This window comes from Protopterus annectens, chromosome 5.part1 (assembly GCF_019279795.1).
Source record: "Protopterus annectens isolate FY-2018-M chromosome 5.part1, PAN1.0, whole genome shotgun sequence".
NCBI classification, from domain to species: Eukaryota; Metazoa; Chordata; order Ceratodontiformes; family Protopteridae; genus Protopterus; species Protopterus annectens.
This window is the reverse complement of record NC_056736.1, coordinates 524,276,764-524,300,636: the sequence shown is the minus strand read 5'-3', so window position 1 is coordinate 524,300,636 and position 23,873 is coordinate 524,276,764. Positions and strand designations below refer to the sequence as shown.

At 41.0% G+C, this 23,873-nt stretch overlaps 1 protein-coding gene across 1 annotated transcript in view; it reads left to right on the top strand.

Annotated features, from left to right (window-relative positions):
- The window catches only part of SPICE1 (spindle and centriole associated protein 1), a 1,080,118-nt gene extending 1,060,233 nt beyond the window's left edge, over positions 1-19,885 (top strand). The window contains exon 16 of the mRNA XM_044072827.1: positions 19,339-19,885. Coding sequence (XP_043928762.1) covers positions 19,339-19,392 — 54 coding nt within the window. The 3' untranslated portion in view covers positions 19,393-19,885. The remainder of the gene's footprint in view (positions 1-19,338) is intronic.
- The last annotated feature ends 3,988 nt before the right edge of the window (positions 19,886-23,873 follow it).

The following is a 23,873-nucleotide window of genomic DNA, read 5'->3' as shown; positions in this document are numbered from 1 at the left end:
GCCCTGAATTCAGCACTAACCTGAAAACTGGACTATACTAGCTTAGAAAGGTGGGAAACAAGTATTTGTTTTTGTTTTGTTTTTCAGTAATTTTCATCCTAATATAATTTTCTTTTTTGTTCAGTCCTTGCCAAGTGTGGGTCTTGTAGTATTTTTTTTATAAAAACAGCAAATTAAGAATATTTAGTGTTGAATTCCTTTCTTACAGAGAAGTGCTTTAAGTATCTTGGGGAAATATAACTACTTTGCCAAAGAACTGAAACTGTCTAATCAGAGAAAAAGTTAAGAAAGTAATTCATAACCACTAACAACAATTTGTGAAGAAAGGGGCAAGCACTGAATAGTATAAAAACTAATAACCAGTAAATCCTCATCACTCCAAATGTCAGCTCCCAAAATTTTTATTAAAAGTTCAGCGCTTTCATTATTGTCATTTACTTATGACTTCATCAGAACTAACGTAAAAGACCACATCAGCTCTATTGAAGTACATACCAATACTCAAATGAGCCCAGTCACAGTAAAAACAAAAGTTAAATTAAATTTAATTTGCATGCAAAAAATACAAATAAAAACACAACAGTTGTTTGTCATGTGAAGTATTTTAAAATGTAAACTCAGAAAGATCTTCAAAACAAAGAAGTGATGAACATGACTGCGTTATTAAAACAGGAGACACAATTAATGTTCTACGTAGGCTTGAAAAAAATGCAATCATTTCAAAATAATTTTTTTCCTTTTTTTTAATTGGTATTAAGTAGAAGGGGTGATTGAGACAATAAAATAAGTACAGAAAGATACACTGGCAATTGTTATTGGACTCTGCTAGAAGTCTAGATATTAATGATGGTCTCAATTAAAAGTGTACCAATATGAGCTGCAAAAATTATAACAAAATTGATAATTTGATATATACATATAAAATAATTTTTTGTGATTTTTTATGTATGTAGTGTTATGTAGTTATTTGTATTTTTTGGATGTCAATAAAATTTAATTTTGTGATCTGATGTTGTCAATTTTCATTCATTCCTCAACATTTCAGTTTGGATCCAATCCTTGGGTCCGACTTGGCCATTACTAAAGTTCATGGCCACCAAAAACTCTTGAGCTCTTCCCTTTCCCATCATGCAGCAACCCTAACACTTCTCAGATCTCATTTGCACTTTAGCATGAAGACATGGTCGCCTTTGGCTCTCGAGCTAGATAGCATTTTTATATTTCAGTTAAGTGAATTTTCTTCAGATAACTCTTTAATATTATATTCTTTATTCTTATATCTCCCTTTCTGCACTTTAGAGTGTACCTCGTTAACTATTGCTGGTAATTCATTTATATCCTTTTTTAGGGTAATCATCTTACCATTGCTGGTAAAACTTTTCTAACCTTAATTTTTTGTTACTAACATTGAAAATGTCTGAGAAAGCTCCCTTGGTGTTTACAAAATGCACAGATTGTGGACATAAAAATTCCACTTTCAGACTCTCACACTCTGTATTGTTTAGGCCTTCAGCAGTTAAATTTTGAATGCAATATTTGTCAGGGATTTAATCCGAAGGCCTTTTAGCTGACAGAAATAATAAGTTAATATTTAAAGGATTGCTCCCTTCCTTTTCCAAAGGGTTATCTGGGTTTAATTCCCCCCAAGCACAAGGCAAAAGAATCTTCTAAGTCTTCTGGATCCTCTACACCATACTTAGATCCTACCACTGAACCACCAAGAAAAAAGGCCAAAAAATCGAAAGCTGCTTTTGTATCAGAATCTGACAATAAGTCTGCTTCATCAGATCCAACTTTATCGGATCTGAAGCCATTACCAAGAACTTACATATTCCCCTTCCTTGGACCAGGTACCATCCCTCATACCTTCACCCTTCCTAGAAGTGCATTGGTGCTCAAGATCCCCATCACTGGCATCTACTCATTCTTCTAGGAGTCTCACTGAGGCAGATGTGGACAGGATGATGAGGAGGTTTCTCTCCGAGCAAATACAGATGGGAGTTATTCCAGCTGTTACTCCATTGGGTGTGAGGAAGCCTTTGTAAGCACTACACCACCTTTTTTGGCTCCTTCACTGATCTGACCAATTGTTTTGGTGCCCTTGGATCAGAGTCTTCTGGGACTATTGACTTCAGATCCAAAGATATTAGTTTCTGCAGATCCGAGGCTTACTCTGAGTGCTCCGGTTCCTATGGTTTCAGATCCAGATGACTCTTGGAGCTGGAGTGTCCCTGTTGTGCCTGAGGTGTTAGTCAACTCAGAAGTTTTTGGAGCCAACTCTGTTCCTCAGAGTGTCGGTACTGGATATCTCGCTCCAACCTCTGCCTCTGATAGGTTGTCTTCAGGGCAGAGGGAGCTGAGGTGTCAGAAGCTTGCCTTCTCAGCTCCATTGGCTTCCTTCTTCCTGGAGTGGTCTGCCTTTGAGGTAGTGGAAACCATGCTTTCCATTCCTGCAGGAAAGATGGTTCCTCCCTCCTTGGATCATCCATCTGGCTCCCACATATCATTGCACATTGAGCCTCAGTATCCTGGTCCACAGGGGCAGCCTACCCAAATTCTCCAGGATACTCAGCAGGGTATTACCATTACTTCCGACACCTCTCCGGAACATCCCAGCCATGAGATCCCTAGGAAGAGGAAGTGCAAGAGGGGGCACTTGGATTCCCCTCAGGAGTCTGTCACTGAAGACACTGATTTCTAATAAGGGGAAGGGTCTCCAAGGTCACCACCTGAAGACATCTCAAGTAAAGGAGTGGTTGGTCGGTTCAAAACTCTTCTTTGGAGGAGTCAGTGTTCCTGGAGGCTTTTGTGTCTGGCCTGTCTACCTCCTGGGTGACTTTGCCTGCTGACAAGCTCAATGATTTGGTCTATCGGTGAGCATAGAAGGAGCCTGACACTGTAGAGCCAATTCCCAAGAGACCAGATCGTATTCTGACAGGCAATGAATTTTGGAGCAGGGGAGTGCCCGTAGATGCCATTGTCATGGCGGTGGCCAATAAGAAGGAGCTTACGGACCAGAATTCATCTGTCTAGCCCCATAACAGGGAGTCTAGGCCACTGGACAGATTTGGGAAGCATGTATATGCTTCAGCGACACTTGCTGTCAGATTGCTGAAGTACCTGACTCATTTTACAAGGCTTCAAAGGTTCATAGGTTAGTACTAAGCTAACTGCCCTTGCGAGCCATTTTAAGCCTAGCCAATTATCCCTTGTGAGACTCAAACCCTGCACCTTGTGTTTGTAAGGCAAACACTTTAACCATTAGGCCATCCTCCTAACAAAATATCAATGGCAGTTTCAAAGGTTCAAAGATCAGTACTAAGCTAACTACCCTTGTGAGCCATTTGAAGCCTAGCCATTCCCCCCATGTGAGAATCAAACCTTGCACCTTGTCTTTATAAGGTAAACACCTTAACCATTATGCCAATCCTCCCATAACAAGGCATTTGATAAAAGAAGTATCAAATTATTTTTCAGGATCCATCACTGCTGAGCCTTAGGCATCTTTGACATTGCAGTTGGCTACTCTTTTATCAGTTTCTAACTCGTCCAGGAGGCTTCTCACATCCTGCTGAAGGTACCTCAAAAACGGTGGGTTCAGGCATATCCATAAGGAAGCATGCCTGGATGTGCTTGTGTGATTTTGCGGAGCTCTTCAAGTCCTCATTCGTTAGTGCTCCTTTTTATGGCAGTTCTCTGTTTGGCCCAAAAGTAAAGGACATACTCTCCAGGTATGAGAAGGATGGAAAGACCCTCTCTGCAGTGGGGGCGTATGTTTTTCAGTCCCTCAAAGAACCTTCTCAAGGAATTGTCAAGGTGGTTGAAAAATGTGATTCAGGAAGTTTCAGAGTCTTTTTCAAGATCCACGTGGAGATAGTTCTCCCAGGGGCAGAGGGGGAACTCGAATGGAAGACACCACTGCCCTGGCAGAGGAAGCCCACAGAAAAGATTTGTTTTCTGATAGACTCTATCTGCACTTCTGAAAGGAGGCCTGATTGGTTGCACTCTGAAGGCAGTTGAGGGGTCACCTATCTCTGCACCAGAGAGCCTGGCTAGAAATCACAAAAGATACTTGGGTGCAACAGATTATATCCAGAGGTTATATAGTTCCCTTTTCCCTTCCACCTCCACCTCTGTACAAACTTCCCGATGTAGCACCCAGGAAGTCAGCAGTAATAGAAATTCAAAAGATGCTAGAAAAAGAGTCAGCTAAGAAGTCCCACCAAGCAAATAATATCTGGAAGTTACTCAAGATTGTTTTTAGTACCAAAGAAAACAGAGGACTTGACCAATTCTGGAACTCAGTATCAGGAACAAGTCAATTCAACACACAAAGTTTTGGATAGTCACGGTTCAGTCCATTCTGCCCTTTATTAGCAAGGATGATTAGATGTGCTCAGTAGACCTTCATATAAAAATGAACAGAAAATCCAGAAGGTATCTACGCTTCCGGCTGGGAGCCAGTCACCATCATTTCAGGACACTGCCCTTTGACCTCACCATAACCCCCAGGGTGTTGATCAAATGCATGGCAGTGGTGCCAGCTCACTTGAGACTACAGGGATTCCATATTTAGACAACTGGCTCATTACTGCCTTGACCAGGCATCTACTACTAAAAGCATGGGATCAGGTGCTCCAGACCTGCTTCAGTCTGGGAATAACCAATAAACTACAAGTCTCATTTAGCACCATCTCAAACACTGGAATTTATAAGAGCAGTGTTCAATACGGAATCAATGACGGCTTCTCTTCCCCTCTCAAGAGTACTATCAGGTTTTAGGTCAAAAAGATCATGTTCAGTACCATAATTTCAGCTCAGTTGATTCTACAAGCCCTAAGGTCAATGTCAGCAGCCATAATTTTAGTTCCCCTTGCAAAATTTCATACAAGAATTCTTCAGTGGACACGGTCAACAAAATGGTCAGTTCTTTACTACCCCATGTCATCCCAAATAAAAATAACCTCTGCATCCAAAATACCTTTGGTGGTGGATTCAATCAATTCAAATTTTACAAGATTGTCCCTTCATTCTTCCTCAACCCAGGATCCTAGTGACCACGGATACATCCCAGATTTGTTGGGGGGGTCTCTTCCTTGGAAAAACAGTCCAAGGCACTTGGTCGGTCCCTTGAAGAGGACTTGCTCCCTTGGAGGCCAAAACACATATCAGTACTCTGGAAATAAGAGCATTGCTCTTAGTGTTGCAGGCATTTCAAGACTCTCTCCATTTTGGGACAGTTGCACTTCATACGGACATGTCAGTAGTTTGGTACATCAGCAAACATACTTTTATCACTCATTACAAATTGGATCTGTCTCTAGGGGAAGAGCAGCCTTTGACTCAACTGTGCGCAGGAACATCCTCCCTTAGAGTTCTCCTGGGAATTTAGGTAGCTGGGGACTCTGTCCCAATTATTGAGGAATGAATGAATGAAAATTGACCTCAGATAAAGGGATCTAAATCATATTAGCAAATAGGAAAAACCGTGAACGCTCACAATCTCGAAAGTACTGGACCTCGAACTTGCTATTCCCCCACACCCCCCGCTAAATATGTATTCCAACTCTGAGATCACACTACAGTGAGGAAAGGGCAAATATTCCATTCTTCACTGTACCGCAATCACAGAAAAAGCACTTCGAGGTCTGGTCCAGTTTTTCCTATTCGCTCATATGATATAGACCCCAGATAAAGAAGTTATATACTCACCATAACACTCCATCTGTGTTGTCCATTTTCATTCTTCCTCAACTTCCCACCCACCAATCCCCGTCTATAATTTTAAGTCTTTCCTAAACAGTTTCATACCACACTCTTTATGGATGTAGGTGTGTATTTGTGTGTGTGTATATATATATATATATATATATATATATATATATATATATATATATATATATATATATATATATATATATATATATATATATATATATATATATATATAGGGGTTTACTGTTAAAATGTCAAAAGGAAAAATTATTTCCTTTCAACACACCGAAAAAAAATGAAACTTAAAACATAGAACATGGCACAATGTCAAATCAGCTGAATGAATTAATCAGATTCGACACTGTTGCTGAAGAGATTACATAATGTCCGTATAGGAGCTCAGGTAAAGGAAATTCGTATACCTAACATCATGTTTTTGCAGGGGGTCAAGCCCCCCTCCAGCCCCCTATGGGAGGCTGCACTCCCACACCCCCTGCTAACCATATAGTCCAATTCCGAGATTGCACTGCATTAAGGAAAGGGATGAATTTCCCACACCGCACTGTACTACTACCTCTGTACAGTGCTTTGAGTTTATATTAGGAATGTACTGTGCATTCGCTGATATAAATTTTCTAACACGGAGATGTTGAGCAAGATGGAAATTCGAACATCCATGTTTTGAGTTTCCATCTGCGAACATTCTCCTTTCCCCCTTTTAATACTAAACCTTATATATATATATATATATATATATATATTTGTTGATCTGTAACAGCAAACAAGATCTGAGAAGTGTTAGGGTTGGTGCAAGATGAGAAAGGGAGGAGCTCGAGAGTTTTTGGTGGCCACAAGCTTTAGTAATGGCCGAGTCGGATCCAAACCCAATTGTGAGGAGTAATGAAAATGGACAACACAGATTGAACGTTATGGTGGGTACATAACTTCTTTTTTTGTATTATCATGTGACTGGAATCATGTAATTATTGGAGAGATCTGTTCCCACACTAGGTAGTTGGATACATTTTCCAAATATTGACATTCCACTGCTGCATAAGGAAGGGTGCTGCACTGTATGCTTACGTTGATCCCACATCACTTACTGAAAAGAGTACAGTAAATTCTCTGGCACCTGGGCCAAACTTCCCATGGTCAATATGATTACCATTTCTTGCCTGCCCTGAAGAGATCATTGACCTAGTGGGACTAGCCCAGTCAACAAAATGTAAATAAAATAATTAAATTGTGAACAGCAGCAATCAAATTTATTACCTTTCCAAAACCAGTTTGTCCTTGTATCTAACAGGAAACAGTTTCTAATTACCATGAATGCATACCACTTCTACTGCTTTTTCTTGCATACCTCCTGTTTTTTTATGTGTTAACATGCTAACAGTCAATATAATTATCTGCCAGCAATTAAGACATTCCATTTAATTAACTTGACAATTGCACATTGACAGAATGCAATCTCAGCTATTCTAGAGGCAAAAGATTACTAGCAACATGTTTTTTTCAAAGGTAATTTAGGTCCATTAGGAGTGCAACTTGGAAATGGATCACATTATTAGGGTCTTCCATAGGATGCAGATGAACATGGGTGTCATTCATCCCCTGTCTGCCCCAAGGATGGAGAGGACAGGTCCCATTTCTCCAATCCTTGCTTCTTCTTAGGCTCATCTAAACATCCTCCCTGTGACCCATCTTCTGACAGGTGCTGTCAGGCCAGAAACAGTCATTTTAATGAGTACAATCCCAGAGGTCATGGAGGTCCACAAAACCGTATATTTTCTAACCACCAGCAATCTCATTCTTGAAGGGCTACATGACTGTTTACCTCTGACTGCAGCTCCAGGGGTCATGTATCTCTTTACAACTCAGCATGGATAGTCATCACACAAGGTGCTTGGATGAGATGAATAATATCCAGAGGCTGTTGTATACCTTTTCCCTGTCCCTTCACTATTTCAGTGGTTGCTTCCAGAGGTAGCACTCCACCAGTTAAGTGTCTGAAAATGAAGTTCAGTCCTTAATAAAAAAAGAGTCATTCAAGAGGTCATACCAGACCAGCTAGGGTTAGGTCACTACTCCAAATTCTTTTTGAGTCCAAAAAAGGTGCAAGCACTCAGGCCAATGTTGAATTTTAGTTACCTGCTCACATTTGTGAAGAAGATCCCATTCAGAATTGTCATGATGGAATTGATTCTGCCTTGCCTAAGGGAGAATAAAGTACAGTTTTGTACCTACCATAAATGTAGATGTCCGATAGGTATGCATCTGCAGTCCTAACATATGGGTTGTCCTGCCTCAGGCAGCCCTTCGGTCGGCCGGATTCCAAAGTCTGGGTCTGGCCTCGGCTGATGTCGCACTTCACCCGATGTCATAGCTGCTGTTTATTGGGTATAAAGGCATCAGCCGACGCCATTTTCCTCAGTGTTTCTTGCCCCAGATGCCAGGTGCCCTCTAGTAAGGCTAAATTTGGATAAATGCAATAATTCCAAACAGTGGAGAGCAAACAATATAAACAAATATAGATATATATATATACAAACAAATACACCATAACAGATTCCCCCAGCTAGCTAAAAGATGGGTAAATACCCTAGGAGTACCACAGAGGGGAAGGAGGGTGGGTAATCCTGACTGCAGATGCATACCTATCGGACATCTACATTTATGGTAGGTACAAAACTGTACTATGTCCTTCAAGGATGCATCTGCAGTCCTAACATATGGGTAGAATACCATAGCCAAACTGGGGGAGGAGGTACTAAGATAAAGATGGTGTAGTTAAGATCCCTTGCAAAACAGCAGTTGCAAAACCTGCTCGGGATGTAGAGTATAAAGGAAGATTGTAATGCTTGGCAAATGTATGCACAGAGCTCCAGGTAGCAGCTTCTAAAATGTCTTTAGTAGCCATTCCTCGTAGGAAAGCTGTAGTGGTGGCTGTAGCTCTTGTGGAATGAGGTCTGATATTATCAGGAGATGTCTTTCCATGAAAAGAGTAACAAAAACGAATGCAATTTCCTATCCATTTTGAGATTGTCTGTTTTGAAATTGCTTTTCCTTGCATTCCTGTTGCATATGCTACCAAAAGCTGGTCAGTTTTTCTGCTGGTCTTAGTTCTGTCCAGATAGTAGCGTAATTGTCTGTGCACATCCAAGGTATGTAGCAGTCTTTCCCCTGTTCTGTGGGTTGGGGAAGAATGTAGGTAAATGAATCGCTTGGTTCAATGATACTCTGGAGACCACTTTTGGCAGAAAGGTAGGGTTGGTTCTCAGAGAGACTCTGTCCTGATGGAAGATAAGGAAGGGTTGTACTGCCATTAATGCATGTAGCTCAGAAACCCTTCTTGCTGAAGTGATTGCTAGTAGGAAAGCAGTTTTCCAAGACAGGAATTGTAATTCTGCTGTTGCTGCTGGTTCAAAAGGGGGGAGAGTTAACTTTTCCAGCACAAAGTTGAGATCCCAAGTAGGCAAAGGTGGTTTCCTTGGAGGCTTTACATTTTTGATTCCTCTCAAGAACTGCCTGAGTAGAGGATGAGAAAAAGCAGGAGGATTCAAGTTGTATTCTGCTGAAATTGCTGATGCATGGATCTTAATGGAGGAGTAAGACAGGCCATTATGGAACAGCTCTGCTAAGTATTCCAGGATGAGTGCTATGTTTGCCACAGAGACATTTTCTCCCTTTGCTGCACTCCAAATGAGGTATCTTTTCCACTTGGCTGAATAAGTCTTCCTTGTGGAGCCCCCCATCCTAGGTCTGAGGCTTCCATGGTGATGGTCTGGCTTGGCTGTGGTTTGTGGAAAGGCAAGCCTCTGTTCAACTGGCAGGCCTGAGCCCACCACAGGAATTCTTGCTTCAGGCATGGAATTATCGGAATCTGGTTTTCTAGACTGTGCTGGTGTTGAGACCATACATTCCTTAGGTACCATTGTAACTTTCTCATATGTAGCCTGGCATGCGGAATCAATATTATGCAGGATGCCATGTAACCCAGGGCTTGCAGGACTTTCCTTGCAGTAAGCTGAGTTTGTTTTGTTAATGACATGAAATAGCCTGGTAGTTGCTTTTGTTTTTCTTCTGTGAGAAAGGCCATCTGAGTTGATGTGTCCAGATCTGCCCCCAAGAATGTTATCCTTTGGGAAGGTACTAGTCTTGACTTCTGCATGTTGACTGTGTATCCCAAGGCTTGCAACAGTTGTATGACATTTTTCAAATCTTTTGTTAATTGTGCCTTGTTGTCCGCTTGTAATAGGCAGTCTTCCAGGTATGGGTAAATTTGAATTCCCTGGAGCCTGCAATGAGCAATTACTGATGCCAGGCATTTCGTGAATACTCTGGGCGCAGTAGATAAGCCAAAGGGCAATGCTGAGAATTGATAATGCTCTGATCCTGCAAGAAATCTGAGGTATCTTCTGCAATCTGGTCGTATAGGGACGTGCAGGTATGCCTCCTTGAGATCTAGAGTCACCAGCCAAGACTCCTTGCCCAGCATGGGAAGAAGCTGCTGGAGGGTCAGCATTTTGAATTTTGGAACAATGAGGTATGTGTTCAGTGCGGACAAGTCGAGAATAGGTCTCCATTGATTTTCTTTTCTTGTTACCAGGAAAAGCCTGGAGTAAAAACCTTGGCCTTGTTCCATAGGTGGCACCTTTTCTATAGCTCTTATCTCTAGTAAGTTGTTGATTTGTTTTAGAGCATCTGTTTTTTGGCTTGGTGGTAGGTTTGGCATTCCCCTCTTTTTTGGTAGAGTGTGGAAGTGAAACCTGTAGCCCTTGTCTATTGTTTGCAAAGTCCATTTGTCTCCTGTAATGTAATGCCATTTGTGTGAAAATAAGGCTAGCTTTCCGCCCAAGGGAGCTTCCAGTTGTTCCCTGGTAGGCGGTATCAGAGCCAAGTCATTGTGTTTGTCCAGTGGAAGTGTTTGTAGTTGAATCTGTGGCGGTACTTCTCTGGTTGGTAGGTTGCCACTGACGTCCCCTGTAGGCACCCCTAGCTTGATTTCTGCCTCTTGGGCGTCTATTTCTGCCTCTCTGTGCTCTGAAGTTGTCTGGAAAGGACCAATTCTTCGAAGGCCAATTTCTGCTAAACCTCGGAGGTTGGACCTGTAAGAAATCCTTGACTGTTTGGACAGATTTTGCTTTTTCTTCCACCTTCTTCAGAACCTCCTGTGCAGGGGAGCCAAACAAACTTTGTTTCTCCATGGGAGCATCTAGGAGTTTTGATTTAACATGATCTGGTAAGGACTGTTCTTTTAACCATGCATGTCTTCGAATCACTGTTCCAGTCATAGCTGATCTAAAGGAAGCCTCCAGTGCATCATAGCCACATTTTAAGAAATGGTTACTGACCTGCTGAGAGTTATGTACCAAATCCTGAAGAGACTTGCGGTCTATAGGTTCAGGAGAGGACAGTTTTTTATTTAGCTGGTCTAACAAAAATTCCTGATATTGAATCATGTGAAATTGACAGTTTAAGGCCCTAGCCGAAAGAGCAGCAGAAGTATAAACCTTTTTACCCCATCTCTCTAATGCTCTAGATTCCCTATCAGAGGGAAGAGGGTTTTTGGCAGAAGCAGCTGTCACATCTTTCGGGCCCTGTGAAATGGTTTCTGGATCTGCAACAGGAGCCTTATACAAATGGTAGTGTGTGTCCGGGACCCTGTAATATCTGTCAGGCTTGGCAGGGGCCGGAGGAAGAGAATCAGGAGCAGTACAGGCATCATTAAATGCATCATCAACTACTGTTAGTACTGGAGGAATGGCTAAAGGCCTATGCTGTGGTAAGTGTAAGAAGGTCCTTAGCCTTTTCCTTGAATCTGAAAAATCCTGGCCCTGCCATTGGAAATGCTCCCTCATAGCATGTAAGGTTTCCCCAAAAGAAAATTCCTCAGGAGGAGAAGCAGAAGGAATGGAGTCTTCTGCATCAGAATCCGCATAAGGAGAATATGGGCCTTCCTGAGGGTCAGTAATGTCCGAGTCCTCCGAGGAATAGTCTGTAGAGACAGGTTCCGGGGGTTCAGTCCTAGGCCTCTTATCTGAAGGGGGCTGAGAGGCCCTGTCTGGGTGAGGTTGTGATCCCCTGATCAAAGAAATGAGATCCTCAGCCAGGCTGAGTATTTGTGAACTAAAGGTAGGCCTATGTGGGGTAGTTTTAGCAGGTAAGGCCTTAGAAGATTTAGCTGCTTTAGCCCTGGCAAAAGCCTTGATGGACATAGAAGCAGGGGGTCTAGCAGCCCCACGTGCAGGGGTAGATATGTCTAAAGGAATAGTATCGACAATTCCTGGGAGCCTGCTTCTGTAGCAGTAATATCAGTAGCAGATTCAACCATTGTCTGTGAGGCCTCGACTATAGGAGGCATGCTTTCGGCCGAAGGAAGAACCGAGGACTCGGTTTCAGCCGAAACAGAGACACTCGCGGTTGGCCTAACCGTGGTTTCAGCCGAAACTGCGGACCGCGAGTGTCGGTCCTTTTCCTTGCGCTTTTTAGCTATTTGTGTAGTCGGAGTCTCCGACGGCATTTTGTGAGCAAAAGCAGGACCAAAAAACTCCTCTGCAAACTCCGACCGACGTCTAAACGTTCGTCGGTTGAAGGAAGCATAGGCTAGACAAGCTGATACGTAGTGGTCTGGCCCTAAGCAAGGAAGGCAGTAAGAGTGGAAATCCTTATGAGGTATTTGTTTCCCACAAGTTAAACAATTATTTACTTTTTCTGACATCGGCTGAGGCAAGAAAGAGTCCCCAACGGGGTACTTAGCTTTTTAGAAGTCTTTGGTAGTAGAAATCTCTGGATCTGACCGACCGGCACTTGCGAACAGCTTCTGCTTCGGGCACCACGCGGCAAGAAAGACTGGGGAAAATGGCGTCGGCTGATGCCTTTATACCCAATAAACAGCAGCTATGACATCGGGTGAAGTGCGACATCAGCCGAGGCCAGACCCAGACTTTGGAATCCGGCCGACCGAAGGGCTGCCTGAGGCAGGACAACCCATATGTTAGGACTGCAGATGCATCCTTGAAGGACATCTGGATGTGCTCTGTGGACCTTCAGGACCCTTATACATCAAGATTGTCCCAGCATCCAGGATGTTTCTTCACTTCCATGTAGTAGCCAGTCACTCATCTCAGTTTCATCCCAACCCAGGGTGTTCAGCAAGCACATGGCAGTAGTTGCAGCCCATCTCTGACTCCCAAGAGATCAGGGTGCTCCCCTATTTGGATGATTGGCTCATGGCTGCCCCAACAGTGGAATCTCTACCACAAACAAGGGATTACTTGGATAAATAAATAAAATAAAATATAAAAAGCCATGAATTACTTGGATAAATACAATTTAAAAAAAAATCCAGGGATAATTTTCTTCAGATTTGTTTGTTCTGGGGGACCACAGTCAATAGTCTCAGCTAGACCCATTTCAGTGCTTGCAGTTCATTGGCTGCTATCTGAACACAGTTTGCTGGGTAGTATGCTCACCGCCCCAGAAAGAAAATAATTAATTCTCTTCACAAGGCAACTTAAGATCTTCAACCCTGCTACAACTCCTAGCTTATCTGGTCTTGAGTGTCCTGGGTCTAATGACTTCATGCATTCTGATAGTTCAGTTTGCTCAGTATCACATGAGGATGTTGCTGTGGTTACTGTGTAATGGTCCCAATTGATCCACAGTCTCAGATTCCTCATCATTGAACATAATGAACACTTGCATGAATCATCTACTTTGTTTGAACTGTTTCCCACTTGTCCTTGACTGAAGATGATCTGGCCTTCCTCCTCCAGTGGCATTTGTCACAACGGATGCCTCTTCTTTGGGGTGGGGGATTGTTTTAAGTGGAAGAGCTGTTTGAAATGCTCACAAGGCCAGTCTTTATATTAACATATTGGAGGTAAGAGTGTTTCTCCTTAGTGTTGCAGGAATTTCAGGAATTCCTCTATGAAGGTGTGATTTCCATTCAGGGCAACAACATGATGGTGGTTTGGTAAATAAGTGGGGAGGAACCAGGGTTCTACCCTCTGTGTTAGGAAGCAATGAGAGTGTCAATGGGTAATGTGCTTGAACTACTTTCTAGTAGCAATGCACATTCCTGGGAAACCCAGCTGCATTGTGGACAGGCTCAGCAAGGTGGTCCTCATGCTTCAAGTGGTCTGTTAATCCAGCAGTGACTCTTAGCATTTTTAATAGGTGAGGCCATCCATCCCCACTCAACACCAAGTGCAGCACCTGCTTTTGATTTGCTTTATCCCCCAAGATGGGCAATCCATAGAGACGCTCTAGTCAAGCAGTGGTCTTTTGGGATCCTCTAGGCTTCCCCCTGCAATTTTGCTGATTTCAAAAGTGTTACAGAAAGCCATTAATAAAATAGATCTAATGTCTATAACAGTTAAAGAATCTATTCCAACACTGATTGATTACTTGATATTAAATTTACAACATAAAGTTTCTGATAAAGGTAAACTTTCATACATACATAAAATTATCAGATAAGAAACTTTTTACAGTGTAGATTCATACTGGAATTATTTCACTTCTATTAATGGGGGCCCACCAAATCAACAAGATAAACAATATATATTGGAATCTGCTTATAGAACTACGTCTTCCATTGTCTGGAGACTTTATACATGGAAATTTTTACATAGATCTTTTTATACACATTTGATGATGAATAAAATAAATAATAAAGATAATTTATGTAAGAGATGTAATGTAGAAATTAATGCTGACTGGGCTCATATGTTTTATGACTGTATAAAATTGAAAGAATACTGGAAGTCAATTAATGAATTTTTGCAGGCTCTTTTTACAGATAATTTCATTATTTCTAAATCTCTTATATTATTCAACACACCTGTACCTCAAAGTGTTTAAAAGGTTAAGCTTCCCTTGTTATGGTCTATTCTAGCAGTGGCTAGGAAAATAATAACTAGAAATTGGATTTCAGATGCACCTCCTTCGTTCAATGAATTTAAAAATGTTATGAATATAGTGTGCCATATGGAAATAAACACAATTAGGACAAGAACAACTAGAAAAACATCTTATTATATTGTATGGGATAATTTACAAAATTTGCTAAAAAAATTCTAATTTCAATAGCATGGTATTTTAGTTTAATTAATTGATCTGATTGTAGTGGATGTCTTTGTAAATACTTTAGTTGTTTTGTTGAATATTATAATAATACCTATTTTTAATTACTTGTATAAAATTGTTATATTTCTCTTATATGTTAAAACAATAAACCTGTTTTGAAAAAAAAAAGTGTTACAGAAAGCCCTCCAATGCAGAGCAACAATCATTGTTTTGTTCCTCTTCTGACTCAGACAAGTTTTGTTTCCCTCTGCTAAGTCCTCATCTCAGGATGTATGCTTAGCTTTTACATCAGATTCTGGTTCCCTGTCTCACCAGAATTTCTAGAATCTAGCCTCTTGGTTTCTCCAGTGCCAGTGAATGCCATGAACCATGCCTTTTCTCAAGATCTTGTTAAGATACTGTCTGCATGCCAGAAAGAATCTACCTCACTAAATTAAGTGCTTTGTCCTCTGGGTGACATCTCATAATGTCAGTCCCTCAGAGGCTTCAGTTCCTAAAGTTCTGCAGTTTCTGAAGACCTTATTTGAAGTAGGGGTCAATTTTTCAGCAATTAAAGTGCAGTCTGCATCCATTTCCAGTTTCCTTTATCGGTCAGATTCTTGTTCACTGCCATTGAATAAATTGTTTAAGGCCTTCTTGAGGAGTCTTTCTTTTAAGGTCACTTGCCAAACAGCTTGTCCTGGCTTGAAATTTAAATTTAGTGCCTCTTCCTTGTCACCATTACTTCAGCCAGGAGAATTTCTGAACTGCATGCCATGTCTTCACTCAGGCCATACCTTATCTTTCAAAAGGACAGAGTCTCCTTTAGAGCCAATCCTTAGGTGGTGTCTAAATCCAATCCAAATCAATCTTTCTGTAATCTTCCCCAATTAGTCCAACAAAGGGAAATACACACTTCATCCCTTGGATGTTGACAAGCCACTGAGATTTTATTTATCACACTAAGAGACATAGGAAGGGCTTGCAGTTGTTAATTTTCTTCACTCCAAATAGACTAGGTAAGAAGATCTGTAGAATAACCTTGTCCAGATGGTTGCCACACTGTATCAAAGCCACTAATAGCTGCTTTCAGTTAAACCTAAGGCTCATTCTAAAAGTTCTGTAGCTACTTACGTGACCTCCTTCAAGAATTCTAGTGACAATATTTGTGCTGTAGCAACTTGGTCAAAATTGCATACCTTTTCCAGGCACTACAAACTTGATCTGATTTCTAGGTCCAGGGATTCCTTTGGAGTTTCCATCCTTAGTGAGTTCTTGTCATGATTCCAACTAGGAGTTTCAGTAGCTGGGGATTCTGACTCAACAGTTGGATCAGGCAGGTGAAATATAAAGGATATGGAAGTTATGTACTTACCATAATGCTACACCCTTTCATTCCCATCTGTCTGATACAGCAACCCATCCTCCATTCCCTAGCCTTCTACTATTGAGGATTCCAAAGGAGTCTACTCTGTCCTAGCTGTTCAGGCAGCAAACTCTATCTGAGGGAAGCTGGTCTAGAGATGACAGGTGCATTGTTGGAAGGAAAGGTTTGAGGAGCTCAAGGCAGAGAAGCACTACCTATGTCAGTATGGATCTGACAAGTGCCTCGAAGACCTAACAGCCATGTCAGACTCACAGGAATGAAAGGATCCAGCTTCATTGTAAGTACATAAGTTACATTTTTATGGCGCATCTATCTTGTTGACTTTCCAGATCTAATCATAGAAGATTAATAATACGTTTTAAGTTACCTAACTATAACCTTACCATTTTGTTGTTAGAAAATGTTTGACTGTGAAACTTTTGAGCTGTCTTTGAGATTATATCTGCTCTGATCAGTAAAAGCCTTTTCGCCTTTATTATGGTCATGGTAATCGGTCTTCTCCATGTCTTTGGTTCTCCAGTTGACTGGGCTAAGATCCTTACCTAGTCAGCTTGTCTATTCCCTCTTGTTGGGCATACTGATCAAAGGTAAACCTCACAGTCTGTTGTTTTAGTGGTGCCTCTGTTATTGGGGTAACCATCAGTTTAGCTACTGTAATCATCTCTTCAGCTACAGCTGCTGTTGTCATCTTGCTACGCATATTCACAAAGTGCACTCAAAAAAAATTCCTAACATACCACAAGACTGTATCTTTGCCTTTTGGGGTAATTACACTTGCAGTAACAGTAATAAGTCTTTGAACTATGGCATTAATAACTTGTCCCAAAATGTCATTGCAGCCCAGCAGTGTGACAGAATAAGGCAGGTAAGACCCCCTCCCCAGTCTTTATAATGCAGTTTTATTATATTCAAATGAAAATAAAGCAGTTTTTTTACAATCAAGCAAATCTTGTGATTTAGCGAAATATAGAGCAAGTACCTCTAACTTGGTTTTATATTGCTGGGAACAGCTTCTATTGATAGCTCTGTCTAGGGGTTTCTCTAGCAGTTACAATTTCCAACATATTCCTCAAGGTATTCTTTAACTCTAGTTGATTGTGCCTTCCAGAGCCACTGCTCTGGTTACTAGGTCCTTTTGCACAAAATGCTTTCTGACTGGACTTCTCTCACTCCTCTTTTTATATTACATTCAACAGCTTGTTAAACAAGTATGTTCTCACTAATACAGCTAGGGATCTATCTCTGTTTTTAAAGAAACAGATACAACTTAGAAACACTTAACTTAGTTTAAAGAAATATCACTCTATTTACACTGAACTCTTCATAACAATGTTATAAACATTAACTACATTACTGTTTACACGTTTTAGGTCACTTCTAGTCTCCCTTCTGCTGAAAGTGACCACCATATGCTAAAATAGATACATAATTATATGCTTGTATATATAACCTCTAAACTATCCAGATTTTTACTTCAAATTTTTACGTCTGCTTATATTAAAATTTTTGTTTTTCTGCTATATGATTGAGGATTGAAGTAGACTGAAGTCAGTAAATAATGACATACATTTCAGTTTCAGACCTCATATTTAGAAAATGCATGCTAATGCCGAATTTGTTAATTTAGCAACTAAGTTTATAAGAGCAATATTTAAGATCTGTCCATGATTGTGGGCCTTTGCCCCCCCCCCCCCCACATTATTTTTAACTTTGCCTAGATTTCTTGCCCTTGGAGAGTAAGATTTGTACTTCTATATATGCATAGTATACAGTGGTGTGAACAAAAATGTAGAACACAGCAAACCAATAAAAAGCAGATGGCAAAGAGCAGTGTAAAATACAAATAGACTTTTATCTTTTATTCGCAATAAAATCCCTTCTTCAGACCATGTAGTGTGTGTGTGTGTGTGTGTGTGTGTGTGTGTGTGTGTATATATATATATATATATATATATATATATATATATATATATATAGATATATATATATGGGTCTATGTTGTATTATCGAAAATATGGTTCATCGAACCGCATTTCTGATAATACACTTCTACGAAAGTGCATTATATTGAAAATGCACTTTCGCAGAACAAAAACAGTAAAATAAAAAAAGAAATAGAAACTAAGTATTATGCAGGGGGCAAGCCCCCCTGTACCCCCGGTGGGGGAGGGGCTGCGCCCCACCATCCCCCCAACTTTATTATTCTCACTACGAGATCGCACTACAGTGGCAAAAAGGGAATATTCCCTTATCCCCACTGTACCACGATCTCAACAGGAGTTTCCTTAGTTGTACATCAACAGTGTACTTTGATGTACAACTAACGGTACATGCAAACTCCATGTTTTGTTTTTTATTTAGCGAAAGTGCATTTCCAACAAAATGCACTTTCGCTAAAGTGTGTTTACTAAAGTACGGTTCGATGAATCGTACTTTCGACAATACAAATAGGACCCATACATACACACACATACACACACTTCTCCCACCCCTCCTATAGCCACACTCCCATATAAAACTCGGATGTCATATTGGTCAAGAGTAGATATTTTCAGGGAAGAGTGAGCTGCTATTAATCTTGGATCTTTTAGTGTCTTTTTCAACTGAGGCCTAGATATCCTGCCCCCTCTTCCTTACTTTCATTGAAGATCAGGATCCTGTCTGCTTTAAGATGGTTTTATAGTTGTGCCCAATTAACTGTTGTCTGGATGTACTGTTATACAGAATCTTCTGTCTCTCACATTTCATTCTGTCTACTTTGGTACCAGCTGGCATGATGATACTAAGCAGGAATGATAAGGTGCCCCACGATACATTCAAAGAATGTGTACGGGCAGTATTTATTTCATTTACAAGTTTATGACTGGTTATTTAGTCACTGATTTATTTAGTACTGTAATGTAGCCAGTGAGATATAGACTCCAGAATATATTTGTTTAGAATTTTTCTGTTGTTGATTTTATCATGATTTGTATTACATTTCAGAAAGTCACACTGCCTTTTTGTATTTGTCATGTTTAGCTTCATGTGTAAAACAATGAACATCAGAAAGTTGTTATTCACCTTATAAGCAATTTTTTAAACTAGAATAGTACTGAAAATGCAATGTATTTTGGTACAGTATGCGCAAGCAGATGTTTCATTATATTTATATATATCCACAGATTGAAAAGCAAAATGAGGAAGGGTGGTTTGCACTTTCGACACATGTCAAGTGACTGAAGTTCAGCAGAATGTCTACAAATGCATACCTCACTCAGTGTGAAGATCTCTGTACCTACTTTGTCCAGGAAAAAAAAATAATCTTTTGTAATAAATTCACTGTCAACTGAGAAAGCTATTTGCTTAACACAACCTTAATGCAGTTACTGTTGAGTCAGAAAACTGCTGTCTTAACACAAGTACAGAATGTTGTGCTGATTGTGACTGCTGCTGAGCATATATAATGTTGACTTGTAAGAATATAAAAGCCCTGACTTGGGCTAGTGTGACTCATGAATTATTTAATCTGTAGCATAAAAGTTAGCATTTAATATTGTTGAGGTATACATGTCATTTGCTTGGTTAAATTTGCAACACTTGGTTGCCAGAATCCAGTATTCTATAGAAATGTGTAAAAATTAACTTATTCTAAAAAGAGCATATGAATTTAGTTTGATAATGGCTAAATGAATTGTGTGTACCGTGATATAAAATACTGTATAACTTGTATTACTAGTTTACCAGAAGACTAAACTGTAGCCTGCTTTAAGAATCAAATAGAGTATGACTATATACTGTATTCGTATCATGAGGAAAATTGTTTGCTTACTGCCTCACAGGTTGATAAAATCCAGCGCAGACACATTAATATTCTTTGTAAATGCTAGTGGCTGAAAGTAGAGTTAGACTCTCTACATAAGCTGTTAAGAAATTGGTGACAAGTGAAAATATTAATTAGTTGATTTAATGCTGAGGACAGTTTAATGCTGATGTGTTCTTGATTAGGTAATTCCTTTCACCCATCAAAATTCATATTTTTCCATAGAATCCCACATTATTGGACATCTCTTGCACCAATACCAGTGCCCGTTGTGATGTTAAATGTCAGATAAAATAAATAAGCATATTTATACTCAGAGTCCACCATTTCTTTTTTGCTGCTCACCCAGTTCAAATTTTAATTCTTGCTATCTACATTCTGTAAAGTCCTGCATTTATATGCCACTAAGTATCAGAGCATGTATCCATTATATTAAAAGCTAAGACCTATGCTGGCAATATCTGTACTATCTCAAGAAAGGGCACAACACTGAAAACTGTGTCAGAGGGTTCAATAGGCTAGTCAGTGTCAAGGGAAGGGAACTTTGTTAACTTGGTTCATGGAAATACTTGTGGATACCTTAAAGATCTTTTTAGCTCCTGGCACGTCAGACCAGTGTAGCAAGGACAAGTATTTGAAGGCCAGATTTAGGCCCAAACCTTCCTGAAATAAGTCTGTTTTTCAACTAGCCCCCCCCCCCATGCTTTAGGATGTGACCTTGATCTTAACTAGCAAGGGCTGAAGTCAGAAACAGTCATCAACTTTGGATGAGCACTTGGGAGTGTAGGAAGTGAAGCCCTCAATTCTTACCCTGAGAATGGGGGGGGGGGGGGCATATCCTAAATTTTTTTACATTACCTTGTCTTTGAATGAATGGCTAGAATCTGCAACTGAAAATCTGTCCCTTGAATTGTCTAATCACCTGTCAGGAGTACGTCAGCAGTAATTATCCTATGACCATCTCTAAGGCATATGGGTCAAACAACTCTCATCAAAGAGGGTCCATCTGGTCTTTCTATTCCAATACTCTCATTTTACAAGATGGACATCAAACAGATGTGTAATGGTCAGGTAGAGATTTGAGTTGCAGGTAATGGAGTGCAGCAATAAATAAATTGGTCTGAAGCCCATGAGAGCTCCAGGCCTGGTCTCTGCACATCTAGCACAGCCTTTGGCTAGTACATAATCCAGTGTCAGTTCCTGATCACTTTGACATCTGACTGTAGTCCGCTGCTCATCCCTTTGGGAAGCATGAGTTGTGGCACTCACTTTTCCAATTGATATTTTGATTTGGATTTCAACACCACTCTGTCAAAAATAGACTTGGAAAATTAATACACTTCTCCTGTCCATGTCACCATCACCAGATGTCCCTTACTTTAAAGATGCCCTCATGCTTATGAGGAAGATCTTGAGCTGGGCTCAGGCCCCAAGCACCTCATCTTGAAGTGCTTGGTTGAATTTCTGATGAAGAAACCTAAGGAGGCATGAGTTTATCTCATCCTTGTAGAGATAGTCAATCTGGTTGCAATAAAGGTATACAAAAATGCTAATGCCACATACAGGCAACTGGTGGACTGGGCAGAGCAACTGACCGATTATCCCAGTGCTGACTCCTGTGCAGTCTCTTTGTTCCATTATAACTCTTGTAGAATGCAGAATTTTACCGCCAAGTAATTGGTCTAGATTTTTGATAGGTGTAACAAGAATGTTTGTCCTTCCATTCACCTGTTGCAGTATTCTTTACATGAGGGAGTTCCTACCACAGGACACCCGATGTCGGCCAGTATACAAAAGTCTTTCACTGCTGTAAGTTGTTTGGTATGTTGTGCATAGGCTGCTATTGTACTTCAACCATAAAAGTGATGTACGCATGCACCGCCCTCAGAACTTCTCTGCTGCCAGTCCAAATGCCATCTTCAAATATCAGTCTGCTGTGTTCCAGCATTTTTCTTAGATAAGTGCCCCATTGCGGAATTCTTGTTTCTTTTGCTACAGTTTTGTGGTAGGGTTCGTGTCATCCAAAAAGGCAAATGCCTGTGTGGAAGACACATTCCACATAAGGATAGCCATCATCAGTGTTTGTTCTGCTTAGGGCCTACCCACAACCAGAGATCTTGTCCCATTTGCCAGGCCTTTGTGCCAAATACCTTAAGGAGTAGACTTTCTTCCTTAGCCATTTACTTGGGAGAACCAGCCCTTAAGGTTGCTATCTGAAAGCATGAAGGAGGGATCCTCAGGGCCCAAGGTCAAAAACCTGAGGCCTCAACCTTCTGCTGCACCTGTTACCACAGACATCTCTCCTGAGGCGGATAAGAGCACGGAGATACATACGGCTCCTAGTTCCAATTCACAGGCCGAGCCTGATGCTGAGGCCGCCTTGGATCCAACCACAGACGCATCCTAAGAGGCTAAGTAGGCATCTGTCTCAGATGTACAGGGGGAACCATGGCTTGTAATTACTGAAGGCCCTAAGGTGATACCTCAGATCCTTGTGCGAGAAGAAAATTCACTCAAGAGATATTATTGAATGTAGGCCTATGTCCAGGCCTGTTGCATTACATAGGGCAGACCTGCATCTTAAAAAGAAGCAGACATCTAAACCCTTGTCTCCACCAAAAGACTGTGAAATTGATTGGCAATAATTCACCCAAGGCTTTTTTAAGGCCCTTAGGCCTCCTTTGGATGTTACAGTCCCTGACCACCGCCTCCCCCCATACACACACACACACACACACACACACACTGCTTCTCCACTTAAAAGGTTAAGGAAGAGGCTTTATCAGAGGAAGAGGCATCCTCAAAAGATTAATCCCTGATTTATTCCTTACAGATCCCCTCCCATTTAGATTATGCTTCCCCAGAGGAGGGCTACAATGGTACTGACTCAACCCATGGAAGAACTCTCTTTTGGGGGAGACGCTGGTAAAAATGAAGGATCATTTCAAATGGGATAGCACATTGGTGTCAGAAGTACAGAAGAGATGCTATGAATTTCTAAAGGTGGAATTCCCTAGCCCTTCAGCTATTCATCCTGTGTTACCAGCATTTCTAGATGCCTTTGCCTCTGCCTGCCAGCCCCAGATTTCCAGCCTCCTGCCCCTAAGAAGCCTGTTCGATTTTACAAGGTATCTGAGGACTGCAAGTTCCTGTTCAGATGTCCTTCAGCAGATCCATCGGTTATTTCAGTGGTTTCAGACAAACAATCCAGGTTACTGACTTCAACTACTCTCCTTCCTTCTGATAAGGAAAGCATGATCCTGGAAAGGCTGGGCAAGAAGGTGTACACTTCAGCCACCTTGGCATTTAGAGCCATTACTTACTAAACACAAATGACTAAATTTGCCGTAGAGCTTCTGTATCAGCTATGTCAGGTCATTTCTGATTTCCTGATTCAGAGAAAAAGACTTTGGCTGCTTCCTTGCTTGGAGCCTCCTCTCTAGTAGCCCACCACTCCGTCCAATGCAGCTGTTATGCTTCAGAGGCTTCTGCCAGGGCAGCTACCTCTGGCTCTGCCTTAAGGAGATTCTCCTGATTAAAACTCCAGCCATTACCAGATGACATTAAAGCTAAACTTATGGATGCCCCTTTGGACAACTCTGCATTGTTTGGGCCCTGCAGCTGCTAACTTGTTTAAGTCTCTGCAGGAAAAGGGTAAGGAATTGAAACACATTTTTTTGCCTGTGCCTAAGTTTCAAATAAATGATCCAGATACACCTGTTTTTATATGTAGACACACTTTCCACCTAAAACAAAAAAAAACGGTGGTAGAAGGTCTCAGCAGCCTATGGCTTTTGCAAGTCCGGCTCATAAACAGCCCTTTCCTGACAAGCCTGTTTCCCTCTGACTGAACAAACCACAGTGCCCACATTCCTCTTTCCCAAGGCCTTTCTCTGT